Source organism: Heptranchias perlo, chromosome 31, assembly GCF_035084215.1.
Source record: "Heptranchias perlo isolate sHepPer1 chromosome 31, sHepPer1.hap1, whole genome shotgun sequence".
Classification (NCBI taxonomy): domain Eukaryota; kingdom Metazoa; phylum Chordata; class Chondrichthyes; order Hexanchiformes; family Hexanchidae; genus Heptranchias; species Heptranchias perlo.
The window spans coordinates 21,217,776-21,236,454 of NC_090355.1; the positions used below are offsets into that span (position 1 = coordinate 21,217,776).

At 38.7% G+C, this 18,679-nt stretch overlaps 1 protein-coding gene across 1 annotated transcript in view; it reads right to left on the reverse strand.

Annotated features, from left to right (window-relative positions):
- Nucleotides 1-17,612, reverse strand: part of LOC137300556 (nuclear receptor subfamily 6 group A member 1) — a 341,818-nt gene extending 324,206 nt beyond the window's left edge. The window contains exon 1 of the mRNA XM_067969704.1: nucleotides 17,399-17,612. Within this exon, the coding sequence (XP_067825805.1) occupies nucleotides 17,399-17,465 (67 nt within the window). The 5' untranslated portion in view covers nucleotides 17,466-17,612. The remainder of the gene's footprint in view (nucleotides 1-17,398) is intronic.
- Between the last annotated feature and the right edge of the window lie 1,067 nt (nucleotides 17,613-18,679).

The following is an 18,679-nucleotide window of genomic DNA, read 5'->3' on the forward strand; positions in this document are numbered from 1 at the left end:
CTAAATGGTACAATTTTAAAGCGGGTGCAGGAACAGAGAGACCTGGGGTGTACATACACAAATCTTTGAAGGTGGTAGGGCAAGTTGAGAAGACTGTTAAAAAGCATACGGAATCCTTGGCTTTATAAACAGATGCGACAACGGATGAACGGACACCGCGCAACAATCGCCAAACAGGAGGGTGCCCTCCCAGTCGGGGAACACTTTAGCAGTCAAGGACATTCAGCCACCGATCTTCGGGTAAGCGTTCTCCAAGGCGGCCTTCGAGACACACGACAACGCAAAATCGTCGAGCAGAAGTTGATAGCCAAGTTCCGCACCCATGAGGACGGCCTCAACCGGGATCTTGGGTTCATGTCATGCTACACGTAACCCCACCAGCAAAAAGGGGGGAAACAAAAAAAATTTTTTATGTTTTTTAAAATTCTCTCTCTCTCTCTGCCATTTTGAGTTTCTTTCTGCCTGCCTGTGTAATAGACACAATGTATATCTAGTGTACTGGGACGTGCTGTTCTCCGTGACTGGTCTGTTTGAATAACAACGACACCTTTTGATTGGTGTGATGCTGTCCCAACATAGTATAAGATATGCAATTTGAGAACCTTTTCATTCATTCATCTGACGAAGGAGATAATCTCCGAAAGCTTGTGATTTTAAAATAAATTTGTTGGACTATAATCTGGTGTTGTAAGATTCCTTACATTTATAAACAGAGGCATAGAGTACAAAAGCAAGGAAGTTATGCTAAACCTTTATAAATCACTGGTTAGGCCCCAGCTGAAGAACTGTGTCCAATTCTGAGCATCACACTTTAGGAAGGATGTCAAGGCCTTAGAGGGTGCAGAAGAGATTTACTACAATGGTACCAGGGATGCGGGATTTCAGTTACGTCGAGAGACTAAAGAAGCTGGGGTTGTTCTCCTTAGAGCAGAGAAGGAGAAGGAGAGAGTGTAAATAAGGAGAAATGTTTCCAGTGACAGAAGGGTCAGTAAACAGAAAACACAGATTTAAGGTAATTGGCAAAAGAACCAGAGGCAAGATGAGGAGATTTTTTTTATGCAGTGAGTTGTTATGATCTGGAATGCACTGCCTGAAAAAGGTGGTGGAAGCAGATTTAATAATTTTCAAAAGGAAATTGGATAAATATTTGAAGGAGAAAAATTTGCAGGGCTATGGAGAAAGGGCTGGAGCGTGGACTAATTGGATAGTTCTTTCAAAGAGCCGGCACAAACACGATGGGCCGAATGGCCTCCTTCTGTGTTGTATCATTCTATGATTACCTTTCCCAACTGCTAAGGGAGGTAAAAAATAAACAAGAATAAACTACTGCCAATTTCAGGATAAACTTAGGAAGTTGATGAGGAATTACCTAAATACAATACAGCAAGCTACGTGATCACCCATGAAGCATCACCAAATAGACTTAAACTAATGCAGCCTCCTCCAATATATTTCAACTTCATTGGGAACACAGGAGTTTGCAAGACAACAAACAACCATCTCTATCCATTGGGCTGGTTGCAAAGATCACAGACTCATTCCACTTTACAACACAGGCACAGGAGACAAAAAGAGTGGGGGGGGGGGGCAGGGTACACCAAGAGCACAGCTGAAGAGATAGAATTTTTAAAGAGGCTTTTCAAAGGGATAGCAAAACGAAATGGTTTAAAATGCGAGTGCCAAAGAACAAGGGTTTAATGATTGAAGAAGTAGACATTGATGGTGGAGTGAAGAATGAACAGTAACCCATAATCAGAAAAGCAGAGGCTGGGCTGGAAGAGATTGCTCAGATAGGGTGGCATGAGACTGTGGAGGGATTTGAAGACAAAGATCTTACAGTCATTGCTGTTAGGGACAGAGGGCTAGTGCAAGATATGTGTTAAGGGTATACAGGGACTTTGTGCAAGAGGAAACTCAGGCTGTGAAGTTCTGGATTAAAACAAAGAATCTGAGCTTCAAAATCATAAATTCTGGAGAATAGGTCAGTCATAATGTAGAACTAAATTATAAACATAATTTGCCAGGAAAAGCATCTCTGTGGTTGGTGACTTGCATGAGGTGGAATGGCAGAGACTTCCCTACTCACATTAGAGACACACAGGTTAGACCAATGATTATTTAAACAGTTTAAATAAACAGCTCCACCATAACACTATTACTGCATATGCTATCTGAAGTGACCCAGCTACTCTATATTTCAATTTCAGTGGCAAAGGTATGCTGGATCAGCAGTGTAGGAATGGCTTCAAGTCACTATATATGCATCTCTTGACGCTGACAGACACAATGTTAACCTTACCACTATACAGAATCCTTGGTCAGAGGGATAGGTTACAGCATAAGTCTTTTGCACTGCTACGTCTGCGCCAGAGCAAATTCTATTACAAATTCAGCAGTATAGATGGTGCTACCTTTACCCCACATTTGTATTTAGTATCATTTAACCATGTTTAGGAAAATGTGAACGGTCATACATCTACTATGTATATCTTTGACAAGCCCACTAAGGGTTAACGGAAAGGTTAATACTTTAACATGGTTAGCAAAGGTTACTATTCTTTTCAATGAATATTTGAGATAACAAAAAAATGACCTGGAGGCCTGAAGAAGGATCAAAGCAATGCCACACAGCCTGAGGAAGACCAGAATTCTCTAAACAATGGCCAGCTGAAAAAGATTCTGATCCTGTTCTTATGTAAATGACTGTGAATTAGACTAGATTACACAAGCAAACTCTCTCATTTAAGCAACCTGTTTATCAACAGGATAAACATTTAGCTTCTTATTCAAGAAGAACGGTATAAGAAATGGGTTTCTGTTCTCTATCACTGAAATAATTAAACACTTTTTACAAGTCGAAAAGAAACTTCAAATGTGGCCCTTACAACACGTACATGACACTTTACAATAGTACCATGCTTGACTCATTTTTCCCCAAATTATGCTACATATTATTTGTTGAAGTTTGGTTACATCAATCTTTAACAGAACAAAATATCTTAAGTTGTTTGGTAATGAGCATGTTCAATTATGAAAGCCAGAAAAGTTTCTATGACAACTACGAATGAAATAACTAAGTTAATTTATTAATAGAAGGGAGGTGAAACATTTTGAGGTGCAATCAAAAAAAATATTTTAAAGGATTCTGAAAATATAAACACAGACAATCAAGGACACCCCCATGGCTCAAGTGCAAAATGCACCATACTTAGTAGTTGTGAGCCAGGATAACCCCAGGTTCGATCCCTTATTTATGCTGATTTAACTGATCTCTGCCAGAGGCAGTGGTGAGGGCTTTATAATTAACCTCCAAATCCCTATCCGAAGGAAGGAAAAACAGCAAGGATACTTGCTCCCTTTTGCTTCTATTGACCATACTGGAAACTCTGTTGAAATTTGGCGAGGATAAGATTACTAGCTTTCATATGATCCCATGATTGAATAACTTGATACTCACTATCTCAGCTCACAAAAGAGTAAAAACACAGGTAGTAACAGAGGTCTGCCAGCACTGACAGGGCCATATCCAAAGCATGAATCGCTGCCTTCATACGAGAAAGGTAAAGAATAAAACAGTCTACGAAATGAAAAACATATCATTCACTAATATGTTTTAATTTTCATTATATAATCAAGGAATAGGGTAGTTGATTGATTATACAAAGTCAACTAATGCAACTTTCAAATTTCGCCCCATAGCGACCCCTTTATTTATACTTTTGTATTGAATTTATAATAAGTCTGTATTTATATTTCATGTATTCATTCACTGCTGCTATTTTTCTGGATGTATGCAAGCTACCTATAAAAATAACAATATCAACAACTATTTGTAATATGATTTAGTGATAATAAATTGACCTTATTGTACACTATCAAATTAACATTTTCCTTTCACACCATACATTATCCAATTCCATACCCTATTCAATCACTAGACCAGAGAATCACATCCAATACACAACACCCACAGAGACTAGCAGGTTGAATCTAACTGAAACAAACATTTCAGCTGTTTGTTCCAAAAGGGCAGGGCAAAGGGGTGGGGAAGAGGGGCAAGGGGCATACACAACTCCATGAATGTGTATTCTCCAACTGCTAATTACTGTAATTTATTCTTCTACGGCTCATGCCAAACAGAATACAGCAACACTGTACTCTTTTCTTCATAATTTTAAGGAATCTTACAACACCAGGTTATAGTCCAACAACTTTATTTTAAAATCACAAGCTTTCGGAGATTATCTCCTTCGTCAGGTGAGTGAATGAAAGGTTCACCTGACGAAGGAGATAATCTCCGAAAGCTTGTGATTTTAAAATAAAATTGTTGGACTATAACCTGGTGTTGTAAGATTCCTTACATTTGTCCACCCCAGTCCATCACCGGCATCTCCACATCATAATTTTAAAACACTGTTTCATTATGTTCCATGTTGACAGAGACTGCCAAACCATACAGCAATTGGGGAAAATCTTTTAGGAGATGAAAATAACATACACAGGGCAAAGTAGATCAAATACATGGTCTCCCCCAATGAACAAACTACTAGAGTTTCTTTGACCACAGGAGGCAAATGCTTCCAGTGCTGTCTCCGAGAGTGCCTCTAACTGCCCCACCCCCGCTATAAGCACACATACTCAAGAATAACAAAAAAACTATAGGTAAAATATGGAACTATAACTAAAAGGTAAACAAAAACAAAAACAAATATTGTTTTGTACCAGTCAATCTGGGTGGCATTGCACAGAAGGAGTTAAGATAAAGTGTAGTCTTCGGGTGAAACTGAATTCGAGACCAGGTTGTGCCAATGTAATTCAGTCCGCATCCTAAAGTTATTCACTTTGTCCTTATTTTTACATTTCCATTATAAAACTGCCTATGTAAACTGCAACAACTCATGGGGGAAAGGAGGTAATTACAGCATGATGAGCTTACAATAGGCAGTTTCCATTATAAATGTGGAGATAGGAAGTTATGAAAGAAAATGTTTACAGGAGATGCGTCCAGATACAACTTTATCCATTTTAAATTCCTATAACCACATATCCCAATTTTTCTGTGTCAACTTTCACAGTCACAGTTTGTTGATCAACCAATCGAATTACTTGAAATGCTTTTTGCAAAAAAATCATTGTTGTTTTTTCCTCAGTAATTAAAATTTATAATGACCAAAATAAGGTTTGAAATCTTTTTTTTTAAATTACACAGTTACATGATTAAATTTACACACTGAATACTCTATGCTGTGTTTTAATTCCTTCATTTTTTTTATTTCAAGGCCTCAGACTCTCTCAAAGCTGGGTTTTAACTGGATATTTTACCTCATAGCAGTTGGGAGAGTTTTTAATCATATCTGTACATGCAACGCCACACAAGGCAAAAGGGGCGAGAAGGAGGGAGGCGAAAGAACGCAAGAAATATAACAGGAGTAGGCCATACGCCCCCTCGAGACTGCTTCCCCATTCAATCAGATCATGGCTGATCTTCGACCTCAATTCCACTTTCTCGCCTGATCCCCATATCCCTTGATTCCCCTAGAGTCCAAAAATCTAATAAGAGAAGGGGGCGGTGGGGAGGGCCCGGCGCGGGGGGCGGCGGGGAGGGCCCGGCGCGGGGGGGGGGCGGCGGTGGGGGGGAAAGGGAGCGAAGCCCAGAAAAACCTCTACTACCACCACCTAACATAGGTTGGTCTTCAAGGGAATACAATTTACTGAAGTACTGTTAATACTGTTGGAATCAAATTAGCTCAGCAGTATAAAAGTTTTAATATGCCACTCTTTTCTCTGCTCCTCCTTGTTGGGTATTGTTCCATAGTCATTGTTTTCCCTCAAGTATCTTGCCTAAGTGGCTATTCCTCAAAGCCTAGATAAGAATGTCAGCAAGCTATACAACTACAGGGGGAATCCTGCCCTCTCTCAGCGCCCCAAACCAACAGAGGTCACTCAATAGTGATCAGGAACCATGACTGATTATTTTCCTTCCCTGATCCAGGTTAAGAGTAGACTACTTCCTCTTCTGTTATGTCATGAAGTTCTGCTCAAGTAATGTTATAACAACTGGTGCTGCCCACATCTTCTGGTAAACAAAATTCTGCAAACATTTTTTTTTTTAAAAACGTGAATACAGCTTTTCAAATAACAAAAGAAAGAAAAAGAACTTGCATTCCTATATCACCTTCACATCTCAAAACTTCCCAAATCGCTTTGCAGCCAATGAAACACTTTTGAAGTGTAGTCACTGTTGTGATGTAGGGAAACATAATACAGGTGGGGCAGCAACCGTGCTTCCACCTTGACACAGCTTAAGGGTTTATCATAAGAAATAGGAGCAGGAGTAGGCCATACGGCCCTTCGAGCCTGCTCTGCCATTCAATAAGATCACGGCTGATCTTCGACCTCAACTCCACTTTCCTGCCTGATCCCCATATCCCTTGATTCCCTTCAGAGTCCATAAATCTATCCATCTCAACCTTGAATATACTCAATGATTGAGCATCAACAGACCTCTCGTTTCTTCTGAGTGAAGAAATTTCTCCTCATCTCAGTCCTAAATGACCGACCCCTTATCCTGAGGCTAAGCCCTCTAGATCTAGACTCTCTGGCATGGGGAAACAGCCTCTCAGCATCTACCTTCTAAAGCCCTCTCAGAATCTTACATGTTTCAATGAGATCACCTCGCATTCTTCTAAACTCCAAAGAATATTGACCCATTCTACTCAATCTCTCCTCACAGGACAACCTTCTCATCTCAGGAATCAGTCTAGTGAATGTTCGTTGCACCACCTCTAAGGCAATTGTATCCTTCCTTAGGTAAGGAGACCAAAACTGTACACAGTACTCCAGGTGTGATCTCACCAAAGCCCTGTACAACTGCAGCAAGGCTTCCTTACTCTTGTACTCCAATCTTCTTGCAATAAAGGCCAACATAACATTTGCCTTCCTAATTGCTTGCTGAACATGCATGTTAACTTTCTGTGTTTCATGTGCAAGGATGCCCAAATCCCTCTGAACACCAAACTTAATAGTTTCTAACCATTTAAAAAATGTTCTGTTTTTCTATTCTTTCCACCAAAGTGAAAAACCTCACATTTCCACACATTATACTCCATCTGCCACCTTCTTACCGACTCACTATATCCCTTTGCAGACTCTGTGTCCTCCTCACAGCTTACTTTCCCACCTAGCTTTGTATCGTCAGCAAACTAGGATACATTACACTCTGTCCTTCATCTAAATCATTAATATAGATTGTAAATAGCTGAGGCTCAAGCATTGATCCTTGCAGCACCCAACTAGTTACAGCCTGCCAACCTGAAAATGACCCGTTTATTCCTACTCTCTGTTTTCTATCCGTTAACCAATCCTCCATCCATGTTAATGTTATCTCCAACCCCATGAGCCCTTATCTTGTATAACAACCTTTTATGTGGCACCTTATCAAATGCCTTTTGAAAATCCAAATATACAACATTCACTCGTTCACCTTTACCTACCCTGCTAGTTATACCCTCAAAAAACTCGAATAGATTTGTCAAACACGATTTTCCTTTCATAAAACCATGTTGACTCTGCCTAATCATATTATGATTTAAGTGCCCTGATATCACGTCCTTAATAATGGATTCCAGCATTTTCCCGACCTCTGATGTCAGGCTAACTGGCTGAAATTTCCCTGTTTTCTTTACATTCTGTTACATTTGCTATCTTCCAATCCACTGGGACCGTTCTAGAATCTGGGGAATTTTGGAAGATTACAACCTATGCATCCACTATCTCTGCAACCACCTCTTTTAAAACCCTAGGGTGTAGCTCATCAGGTCCAGGGGATTTGTCGGCTTTTAGTCCCATTAATTTCTCCAGTACTTATTCTTTACTAAGCTTAATTACTTTAAGTTCCTCACGCTTGTTAGACCCTTGGTTCTCCACTATTTCTGGTATGTTTTTTGTGTCTTCTACTGTGAAGACAGATACAAAAGATTTGTTTAACGTCTCCGCCATTTTCTTATTCCCCATTATAATTTCTCCTGTCTCAGCCTCTAAAGGACCCATGTTTACTTTCACTAATCTCTTCCTTTTTACATATTTGTAGAAGCTCTTGCAATCTGTTTTTATATTACTTATTAATTTACTCTCATTCTATTTTCTCCGTATCAATGTTTTGCTCATCCTTTGCTGGTTTCTAAAACTCTCCCAATCCTCTGGCTTACTACTCTTCTTGGCAACATTATAAGCCTCCTCTTTTAATCTAATACAATCCTTAATTTCTTTAGTTAGCCACAGATGGATCACTTGTCCCGTGGAGTTTTTATTCCTGGATGGAATGTATATTCGTTGAGAATTATGAAATATATCTTTAAATGTTCACCATTGCTTGTCGACCTTCATATCTTTTAATCTAATTTCCCAATCATTCTTCTGTTATACACAGTAGCTCGGTGTGCTCATTATATAAATGTGGCAGTACATCACAGGACCCATCCTGACACCTCGATCTACAATGACTGCATTGGTACGTGTGTGAAATTGACAGTTGTGTTTTCTTTTTTCCCCTTACTCCACACCAATGTGCTTACTGGGGTTTGCAGTAGCATCTCTACCATCTCCTGGCTGTGATCAATGGCTCAGCTACTCAGTGCCTCAACTAGCTGAGCCATCACGGCAAAAATGAGAAAGAAACCACTGTGAAGGTTCTAGTGATCGGTCAGCTTGTTGAGCTGCATGCAAAAATGAGAAACAAACCACTTTGAAGGTTCCATGCAAGGCCATCAGAAAGGACACACAAATGCTAGTTTGCAGCAGTCGTAGTACTCTCTCTAGCAATTCCCTAAGGCAGAGATGTTTGGCTAAAAATGACCTCACGTTGAATATTTCTAATCAAATCGCCCCATTGCATTTTGTTTGAAAATTATAGAAGGACAAGTGGCACACAAGCTCAGTATTGTATAATTTTATAGTAAAAACTCAAAAACAACAGGCTTTTTACACTTTTTGAAAGAAAGTTTTTTTAAAAAAAATACAAGGCTTACTATTTTGCCTCAAAAAGAATCTTAGTTGTGCTATAGGCCTACTTGGAGATTTGTTGTACTGATTCATGCTGTAAAATTCATTCAGGGGTAATATTCTGGCATGGGTGGAGGATTGGTTATCGAACAGGAAGCAGAGAGTTGGGATAAATGGTTCATTTTCGGACTGGCAACCAGTAACCAGTGGTGTTCCACAGGGGTCGGTGCTGGGTCCCCAACTCTTTACAATCTATATTAACGATTTGGAGGAGGGGACCGAGTGCAACATATCAAAATTTGCAGATGATACAAAGATGGGAGGGAAAGTAGAGAGTGAGGAGGACATAAAAAACCTGCAAGAGGATATAGACAGGCTGGGTGAGTGGGCGGAGATTTGGCAGATGCAATATAATATTGGAAAATGTGAGGTTATGCACTTTGGCAGGAAAAATCAGAGAGCAAGTTATTTTCTTAATGGCGAGAGACTGGAAAGTACTGCAGTACAAAGGGATCTGGGGGTCCTAGTGCAAGAAAATCAAAAAGTTGGTATGCAGGTGCAGCAGGTGATCAAGAAAGCCAACGGAATGTTGGCTTTTATTGCTAGGGGGATAGAATATAAAAACAAAGAGGTATTGCTGCAGTTATATAAGGTATTGGTGAGACCGCACCTGGAATACTGCATACAGTTTTGGTGTCCATACTTAAGAAAAGACATACTTGCTCTCGAGGCAGTACAAAGAAGGTTCACTCGGTTAATCCCGGGGATGAGGGGGCGGACATATGAGGAGAGGTTGAGTAGATTGGGACTCTACTCATTGGAGTTCAGAAGAATGAGAGGCGATCTTATTGAAACATATAAGATTGTGAAGGGTCTTGATCGGGTGGATGCAGTAAGGATGTTCCCAAAGTTGGGTGAAACTAGAACTAGGGGGCATAATCTTAGAATAAGGGGCTGCTCTTTCAAAACTGAGATGAGGAGAAACTTCTTCACTCAGAGGGTGGTAGGTCTGTGGAATTTGCTGCCCCAGGAAGCTGTGGAAGCTACATCATTAGATAAATTTAAAACAGAAATAGACAGTTTCCTAGAAGTAAAGGGAATTAGGGGTTATGGGGAGCGGGCAGGAAATTGGACATGAAGCTGAGTTCGGATCGGTCAATGCCCTGTGGGTGGGGGAGAGGGCCCAGGGGCTATGTGGCCGGGTCCTGCTCCGACTTCTTGTGTTCTTTAGATTTGTGGTTGGGATCAGATCAGCCATGATCTTATTGAATGGCGGAGCAGGCTCGAGGGGCCGATTGGCCTACTCCTGCTCCAATTTCTTATGTTCTTATGTTCTTATGTAAAAGCTTCTATAAGTATGTAAAAAGGAAAGGACTAGCAAAGGCAAATGTGGGTCCCTTACGGACAGAGATGGGAGAATTTATAATGGGGAATAAGAAAATGGCAGAGAAATTAAACAAATACCTTGTGTCTGTCTTCACGGAAGAAGACACAAAAAACCTCCCAGAAATACTAGAGATCCAAGGGTCTGGCGAGAATGTGGAACTGAAAGAAATTAGTATTAGTAAAAAAAAAGTACTAGAGAAATTAATGGGACTGAAAGTCGATAAATCCCAAGGACCTGATGATCTACATCCCAGGGTTTTGAAAGAGGTGGCTATAGAGATAGTGGATGCATTGGTTGTCATTTTCCAAAGAAGAAATAGATTCTGGAATGATTCCTACAGATTGGAGGGTAGCAAATGTAACTCCACTATTTAAGAAAGGAGGGAGAGAGAAAAGAGGGAACTACAGACCTGTTAGCCTGACGTCAGTAGTAGGGAAAATGCTAGAATCTATTATAAAGGATGTGATAACAGGACACTTAGAAAATAATAATAGGATTTGGCAGAGTCAACAAGTATTTATAAAAGGGAAATCATGTTTGACAAACCTTTTGGAGTTCTTTGAGGATGTAACTAGTAGAATAGATAAGGGGGAAATCAATGGATGTGGTGTATTTGGATTTTCAGAAGACTTTTGATAAGGTCCCACACCGGAAGTTGGTGAACAAAGTTAGAGCACATGGAATTGGGAGTAATATAGTGGCATGGATTGAGAATTGGTTAACAGTCAGAAAACAGAGAGTAGGAATAAACGGGTCTTTTTCAGGTTGGCAGACTGTGACTAGTGGGGTACCGCAGGGATCGGAGCACGGGCCCCAGCTATTCACAATCTATATATCAATGATTTGGATGAGGGGACCAAATGTAATATTTCCAAGTTTGCTGATGACACCAAAGTAGGTGGGAATGTGAGTTGTGAGGAGGATGCAAAGAGGCTTCACTGGGATATAGACAGGCTAAATGAGTGGGCAAGAACATGGCTGATGGAATATAATATGGAAAAATGTGAAGTTATCCACTTTGATAGGAAAAACCGAAATGCAGAGTATTTTTTAAAATGGTGAGAGATTGGGAAATGTTGATGTTCAAAGGGACCTGGTTATCCTTGTACATGAGTCATTGAAAGCTAACATGCAGGTGCAGCAAGCAATTAGGAAGGCAAATGGTATGTTGCCCTTTATTACAAGAGGATTGAGTACAGGAATAAAGATGTCTTACTGTAATTACATAGGGCCTTGGTGTGACCGCACCTGGAGTATTATGTACAATTTTAGTCTCCTTACCTAAGAAAGGATATACTTGCCATGGAGGGAGTGCAACGAAGGTTCACTAGACTGATTCCTGGGATGGCACGATTGTCATGTGAGGAGAGATTGAGTAGACTGTGCCTGTATTCTCTCGAGTTTAGAAGAATGAGAGGTGATCTCATTGAAACATAGAAAATTCTTACAGGGCTCACCAGGGTAGATGCAGGGAGGATGTTTCCCTTGGCTGGGGAGTCTAGAACTAGGGGTCAGAGTCTCATAATAAGGGGTAGGCCATTTAGGACAGAGATGAGGAGAAATATCTTCACTCAGAGGATGGTAAATCTTTGGAATTCTCCACCCCAGACGACTGTGGAGACTCAGTCATTGAGTACATTCAAAACAGAGATCAATAGATTTCTAGATATTAAAGGCATCAAGGGATATGGGGATAGTGCAAGAAAATGGTGTTGAGGTAGAAGATCAGCCATGATCTTGTTGAGTGGCGGAGCAGACTCGAGGTGCCGTATGGCCTACTCCTGCTCCTATTTCTTATGTTCTTATAGATGCACTAGAAAATCTGGGAAATTCATGCTACTGTATCAGACAATCAAATGGTGTGATTCTACACTTCCAGAGCATCAGATTCCTAGTTTTGGAATGGATTAATTATATACTTCTTCCATTTAGCTGTTGAGCTCACCAATGTTACTTCCACTATTTTAGATGGGTTTTAATATCTTCACAAAAACCTTATGTGACTAAATTAAGCAAGTATAGGCATAGCAAGGTATAGCAAGTCTAAGCATGATTATCAAGTTTTCTCTCAAGCACCTTGTAAATTAATTCAATAATTGTAAACTGGGTTTACCACAGACTAATTTCACTAGGTTTGATATCTGAACTGCTTGCTGCATGTGTATTGATTGATCCTTCACTATATACACAGGAAATGGAACAAACATTTGTACACAATTGTCTTAAGCAGTCTTCAATCATGTTAATATGCATCATTTACAACCAGAACCCTTGCTTGAGTTTAAACACAATTATTTATGTTTCATATTAATCTGCAAAGAAAAGTCCCCACAAAAGTTTGTTTCTCCCAACTATGCAACTATGTTAGAAACGTAAGGGGAGATACACAGTTAATTCACAGGAGGCGCATGATTCACTGTCTTTCTGTTTGGCAATAATGGGGTATTTTGTAGTAATTATGGTTCATTTATGGCTCACTAGGACAGGGATTTCATAGCTAGAAAACAGAATATTTTTCTGTTTAGGCATCATTTCATTGTCAGGTATGTCACTACACTGGGCAGTAAAGTTCCTTCTACCCTAACCTCAGAACAACATACCTTATCACCTCAAAGTATTTTTTTATACTTCCCTCATCAGCCATCCATGAGGTCTAAGTGAAACTGCTGACTTAACGCCAAGTTGTGTTGATTTGTAAGCAGCGTTGCACTGTGGGAATTATGATTTTAATACAGGCTATAGGAAAAAATAGTACTTGATGTGTCAGAATATGGCAGGCATGCCAGAAGTAGTCTTAACTAAATTTGTTACTTTTAATATGGAGATATGTAAAACGTTTAAAATCTAAACATAATAAAGGCATTGGGGCCAAGTATTCAATATATGGCCTAATGCACATGCCTGAGTATGAATAAATCAAAACATTAATGAATTCAACAAAATAACAGATTGTTCTTGATTAACCTACAATTGTTACATAATTTATCAAAAATAGTGTTATTTACAAAATATAAAATCAGTGTGTTTACTTAGCCCACTGTGTCATATAGCCTGATCAGAAGTGTTACTTATAGTACTTATAGAATATAAAATCATTGATAACTAAGAGCAATTTTGTTAGCCTAAATGGGTTGATTCCAAAGAGTCCAAGGAGTGGACAAAATGATTTCACAAAATAATCACTCCACTTGGACAAACAGGCAACAGCTAATGCAGAGTCCTCATATGTGAAGAATATTTTTTTTTTAAAAAGACAAAAGATTCAAGAGAATTCTGGTTGTTGGTTTGTTACTCTCAAAACAGGAAGAGATGCAATTGTACTTCCAGGGCACCACTGTGAAGACAAAATGATGACCTCTGTGTTCTGTTCTCTGAGAATTTTAAGAAGAGAATGCTCTGTGGCACTACAGAAATTAACAGAGATTTTAATTCAACTATCTATAATTATTGTAGCACATACATATTAAATTAAAATAATGAATCACTACTGACCTTTACTGTAGCAAAGGATACTTTTTATTAATTGTATTGAGTGCTTGCAAACAATTCTAGTAGAAACATGGAAACAGACCACCAGTAAAGGTTGCCCATAAAATTTTAACCAAATGGTAGTTTATGCTGGGAATTGTATATAATCACATAAACTTACTTTTTCATTATATGCACTTAAAAAATATTTCTTCTCAAGAATTGGTACTGTTCAGTAAGCAATCTTGAAAAAGCTGCTCCACAATGAAACAAATGCACTTGCTGTGTTCTAACTTAGATCCCCCAGTCTATTTAGAGATACAACCATCACATTCCTCATTTCTTTAAAGTGAAATTGTTTTATGTAGTAGAATCTTACCAAAAAGTTACATTATCATACTGCTCCATATACAGCACAATTACAAATAACGAGCCAAAATGTAATATGCCCATACATGGTTGAAAGAATCCACTCATCACATCTCATTTCCAGCTCTTTAGTTCTGCATGCATTTTTCTTGATTATATGTAGATAGCAACATTCCATCAGGCCAAAAGCATCTTCTAAAATGTAGCACTTGAAACTGAAAACACACACCTAGGTCTAGAATCCTAAGCATTTAGCTATGTACTGAGAGCTGTGTGTGTTTCACAATTTCTTTCTTGACTTATAAATGAATATTCAATCTATGTCACAGAACAGCAATATTGTTCTTATTAGATACCAAGCAAGAGCTCATTAATTTATGCAAAATACTTCAAGCAGTAGTTACAAATATATTGGCGTGTAATTTCATTCATTGCAAAATATAGTCACGACAAAGCTACTGGCAATGAATCAGAACTATTTTCAAGAATAACCTCTATCTCCATTTTAGCATTACTGTTTTGTTAACATTAGATTAGCAGATAGGCCATGCTTCCCCTCTCTACCCCCACCCTTTTGAAGAAGATGTAGAAAGGTTAGAAGTCAAACAATGCGAAATAGCCCAAGTGTGTCACTGAGAACCAACAATTCTCAAGTTAATACGTCATTATTTAAAAACATTAGAGAATTTCTCAAGATCAAAATGATCACATCATACTTAATTCTAAATTTATTTTTGTGTTTTTTGGAACATTGAAAAATTAATCTTGTTTATTGTTTCAAAACTAATATTTATCTTCTATTCAAATGTGTTCCCTGATGGAGATATTTTTTAAAATGCAACAGTTGCTTCAAAAATCCAATCGAAGTGTTGTAAAATACAATTAATTCTGCAATGTAATTTTCTCCTCCAAACAGAGATTATACAATCTGAAACCAATTACGTATTACAGTATTCAGAGCATGATTGTCATTAATTTCACACAAAACACACACATTATCTTTCTTATAATTCTCCAAAACATGATCCTACTTTCTAGATTTGCATGGCCCTGAAGGCCATTGATGCCCTTGTATCATGATGTCTGCATGATTATGTCACGATGCACGAAAGACACTTTGGTAAATTTAGGAGTGAAGGGCAAAACAAATATTATTATCCCCAGTACAGAAAGATTTGGGAAAAGATTTTCCATTGAATTTCAATATTTTCCTCCCTTACGAGCAAATTTTCGGCCATACCCTGTAGTACTTTGACCTTTGGAACCCAAACTGCAGAAGACCACAGTGACATTGCAGTCTGCAGTTTGTAGTTTGGACCTCAACACCATAATCAGGTGCTGGGCATAAAATTTTTGGGTCTGAAGATTGATTCAAACAAACACAGCTGCTGTTTAAACATCACCTTTACCATCACGGTGAGGCAGAAACCATTTCACTGCAATACATGACGCAATTTATAAAACTGTTCTTTGCTAAAGCATTGGTCAGTTGTTTTCCTATTACTTAATATTCTTCTAATAGCTGTTAATTTATTTCAAAAAATGACACAATGTGATCAACAAAAGCCATGTGGAAGGGAGAGATTTGTACCTTTATGCAAAATACTTCATAAGTGGGATACAATTAGTTAAATGCACGCCTTATATATCAACCTGGAAGATACAATCAGCTAAATCTTGTTTATTTCTTTTCAGCAAAACTCAGTAATTTTATCTGTAAGAATTAATTTATCAAAAACAAATCACAAATTATATCCACCATACCAAAGGAACTGGAAATTATGTTTCCGTTAAGAAAAAAAAATGAAACTTTACCAGGCCCAAAAACAGTAAAAATAGATTTTTTTTAAAAAACCTTAAATAATTTTATTCAACACCAACAATGGGAGAGGTACTACAAAACATGCAAAATGCAATTTCCCATCTGTATGCAAATTTGAGAAATCCACAATAATAGTTGGTAAACAATACATTGACCAATATCTTCAAAATAAATAAATGTACACTTCCATTGTTTCACACAGCCTCAAAAGAATGCAAGTTTTTTTTAAATATTAAGAAAACAAAATTCAAACCATCAGGAAAAAAGCTGCATTAATGAATGCAAGAATATGCAAAACACATCATTCTAAAAGAATGACTAATTGTAAATTAAGAGTAAAACAAAGCAATTAAAGTAGTATTACACTAGAAAGACTGCAACAAAATACAATTCATTTAAATTTGATAGCCAGCTGGTGTTTATCAAAGCAATCACACCAAAAATGAATTATTTTGCTGTCTATATGACCTAGGTTCACCCAGTAAACTTAGCTCGTTCTATTTTATGTTACAGGGCAAAATCAACAAAGGAATAAACTTTAAGGAATATGGGATTCAAATTAAATGTTCAAGTTTCACAATATTCATCAATATAGTTCTTCTCTAAAATACGTTTTACTCTTTTTAAAAACAACCTTTTAAGTTAGCCTATTCACACCAAACCACATCCCACTTATACTGGAAAAACTATAAAAAATAATTCAAACATGTCATCTTACTTAACGTTTTAAAAATCAAACTTGAGAACGGCCTTAATTTCACTGATTCTGAAATTAATTTTAATCAAAAATGCTCTTAAATGCAATTGCTCTGTATTTGTAAGTCACTACACCGGCTTACATGGGTGTAATCTTTTATTATGTGATGTTATTTTGATTGATGGTGTTTTCTATTCTTTTTATACATCCTTTGTAATTCGGCGGTGTCCTTATTATGCCTTCTCCTAATTGCTTCAGGGCGCTCTCAAGTTCAAAAGTTCACGTTTTACGACCTTACAAAGACTCATCACTACAGAGAAACACATTTCAAATAAATGTTCCCAGCTGCATTTTGTCTCAAAATAAGCTTAAAGTGGCATTTTTTTTAAAAAAAGCCTCGAAATTTTCCCGGTCACTATCTCTTGGGAAACAAAAGTGCATTTTAGAAACGCCGAGACCCCACCACAATAATCAGTAGGGTGAATGGTAAAAAAAAAACATACCATGCAACCAAATAGTTGCCCGTATTACTTTGAAAACAATAGCAAACAGTTAAGTACAAATAAAATTGATAACCCTAAACCGTCCACCGTTATGTACAATTCTTAATTCAGGAACACTACAAAAATATATACTTTATTAACCGCTGACTTACTACTTATAGGTTTTAACCCGTTTTTTTCTTCGTATTCGTAGCCATTCGTTCTTTTTTCGATCTCCATCCCTGGTCCCGGCTGCTGTTTTCCCTCACGGTAACATCAGCACGCGTCGCCCATGGTGTTTACCTGTCAGTCGGTTAGCCCGATTCTCGCGCAAATTGATAACGCTCGGCTGGAGTGCAAGCCGCTCGCGCTGGCAACCGCTCAGCGCCCCGCGCAAGCGCGCTGCACAATGGGATTTTGTGGTGCGACCCCTCCCGAGAGAAAAAAAAAACCCCACACAAAACACCCCGCCTCCGTGGCGAACGGGACAGAGGCTGCGCCAACCGCGCGAAGCCCAAACCACTCATCCCGGCATTCCACGCATTGTCACAAGCCTCCAATTGTTCTTCAACAGCCGAACGCTTACAATGGGACGCATCCACCAGCTTCAGCCGATGAGTCTTTCAGACTCGCTGGAGGTGTCGGAATGTATTGCTTTGGGGGGAGAGAGGGAGAGAGAAAGAACCTGTAAACCGTTGGTTGATATTTTCGTGTGAAATGGAAATGAGGGACTATCTGCTTTTGACCCTGCGTTGAACTGCACTCTATTCTGCTGATAAAAACATTGTGAAATGTCCCCTGATCTCGCCCCAAATAATCTGACCACACGAACCAAACCACTTCTGTCTTAGTGACCCAACCGTTTGGAGTTACCTCTGCTGTTTTTTTGAAATCCAAATGTCAGTCATTGGATCCAAATGAATATTGTGGGAATTGGAGTGTATGTACAGAAAATAGGAAATACATTACAAGTATATGAAAAGTTTAGTGTGGGCACATAGGTTGAGGGGCAGGCGTGTATAATAAAACAGTAATCAATTAATTTATTGCAATTATTTGTTTTCTCAAAAAGGTGAGACTAAGCAGGGATAGTTTACATAGTTGCACAAATATCAGTGCAGCTGTAAAAATATAAAAACTAGTTGGCTGTTACTACCATTTGTAAAGAACAATGGTCAAATTCTTTACATGGGCTCAGAGGCTAGGTATGAGAACACACGCACTTGCATATAATGCACAGCACAGAAACAGGCCACTCGGCCCAACTGGTCCATGCTGGTGTTTATGCTCCACATGAGCCTCCTCCCACCCCTCTATATCTAACCCTATTGGCATGTCCTTCTATTCCTTTCTCCCTCATGTTTATCTAACTTCCCCTTAAATGCATCTATGCTATTCACCTTGTGGTAGCGAGTCCCACATTCTAACCACACTCTGGGTAAAGAAGTTTCTCC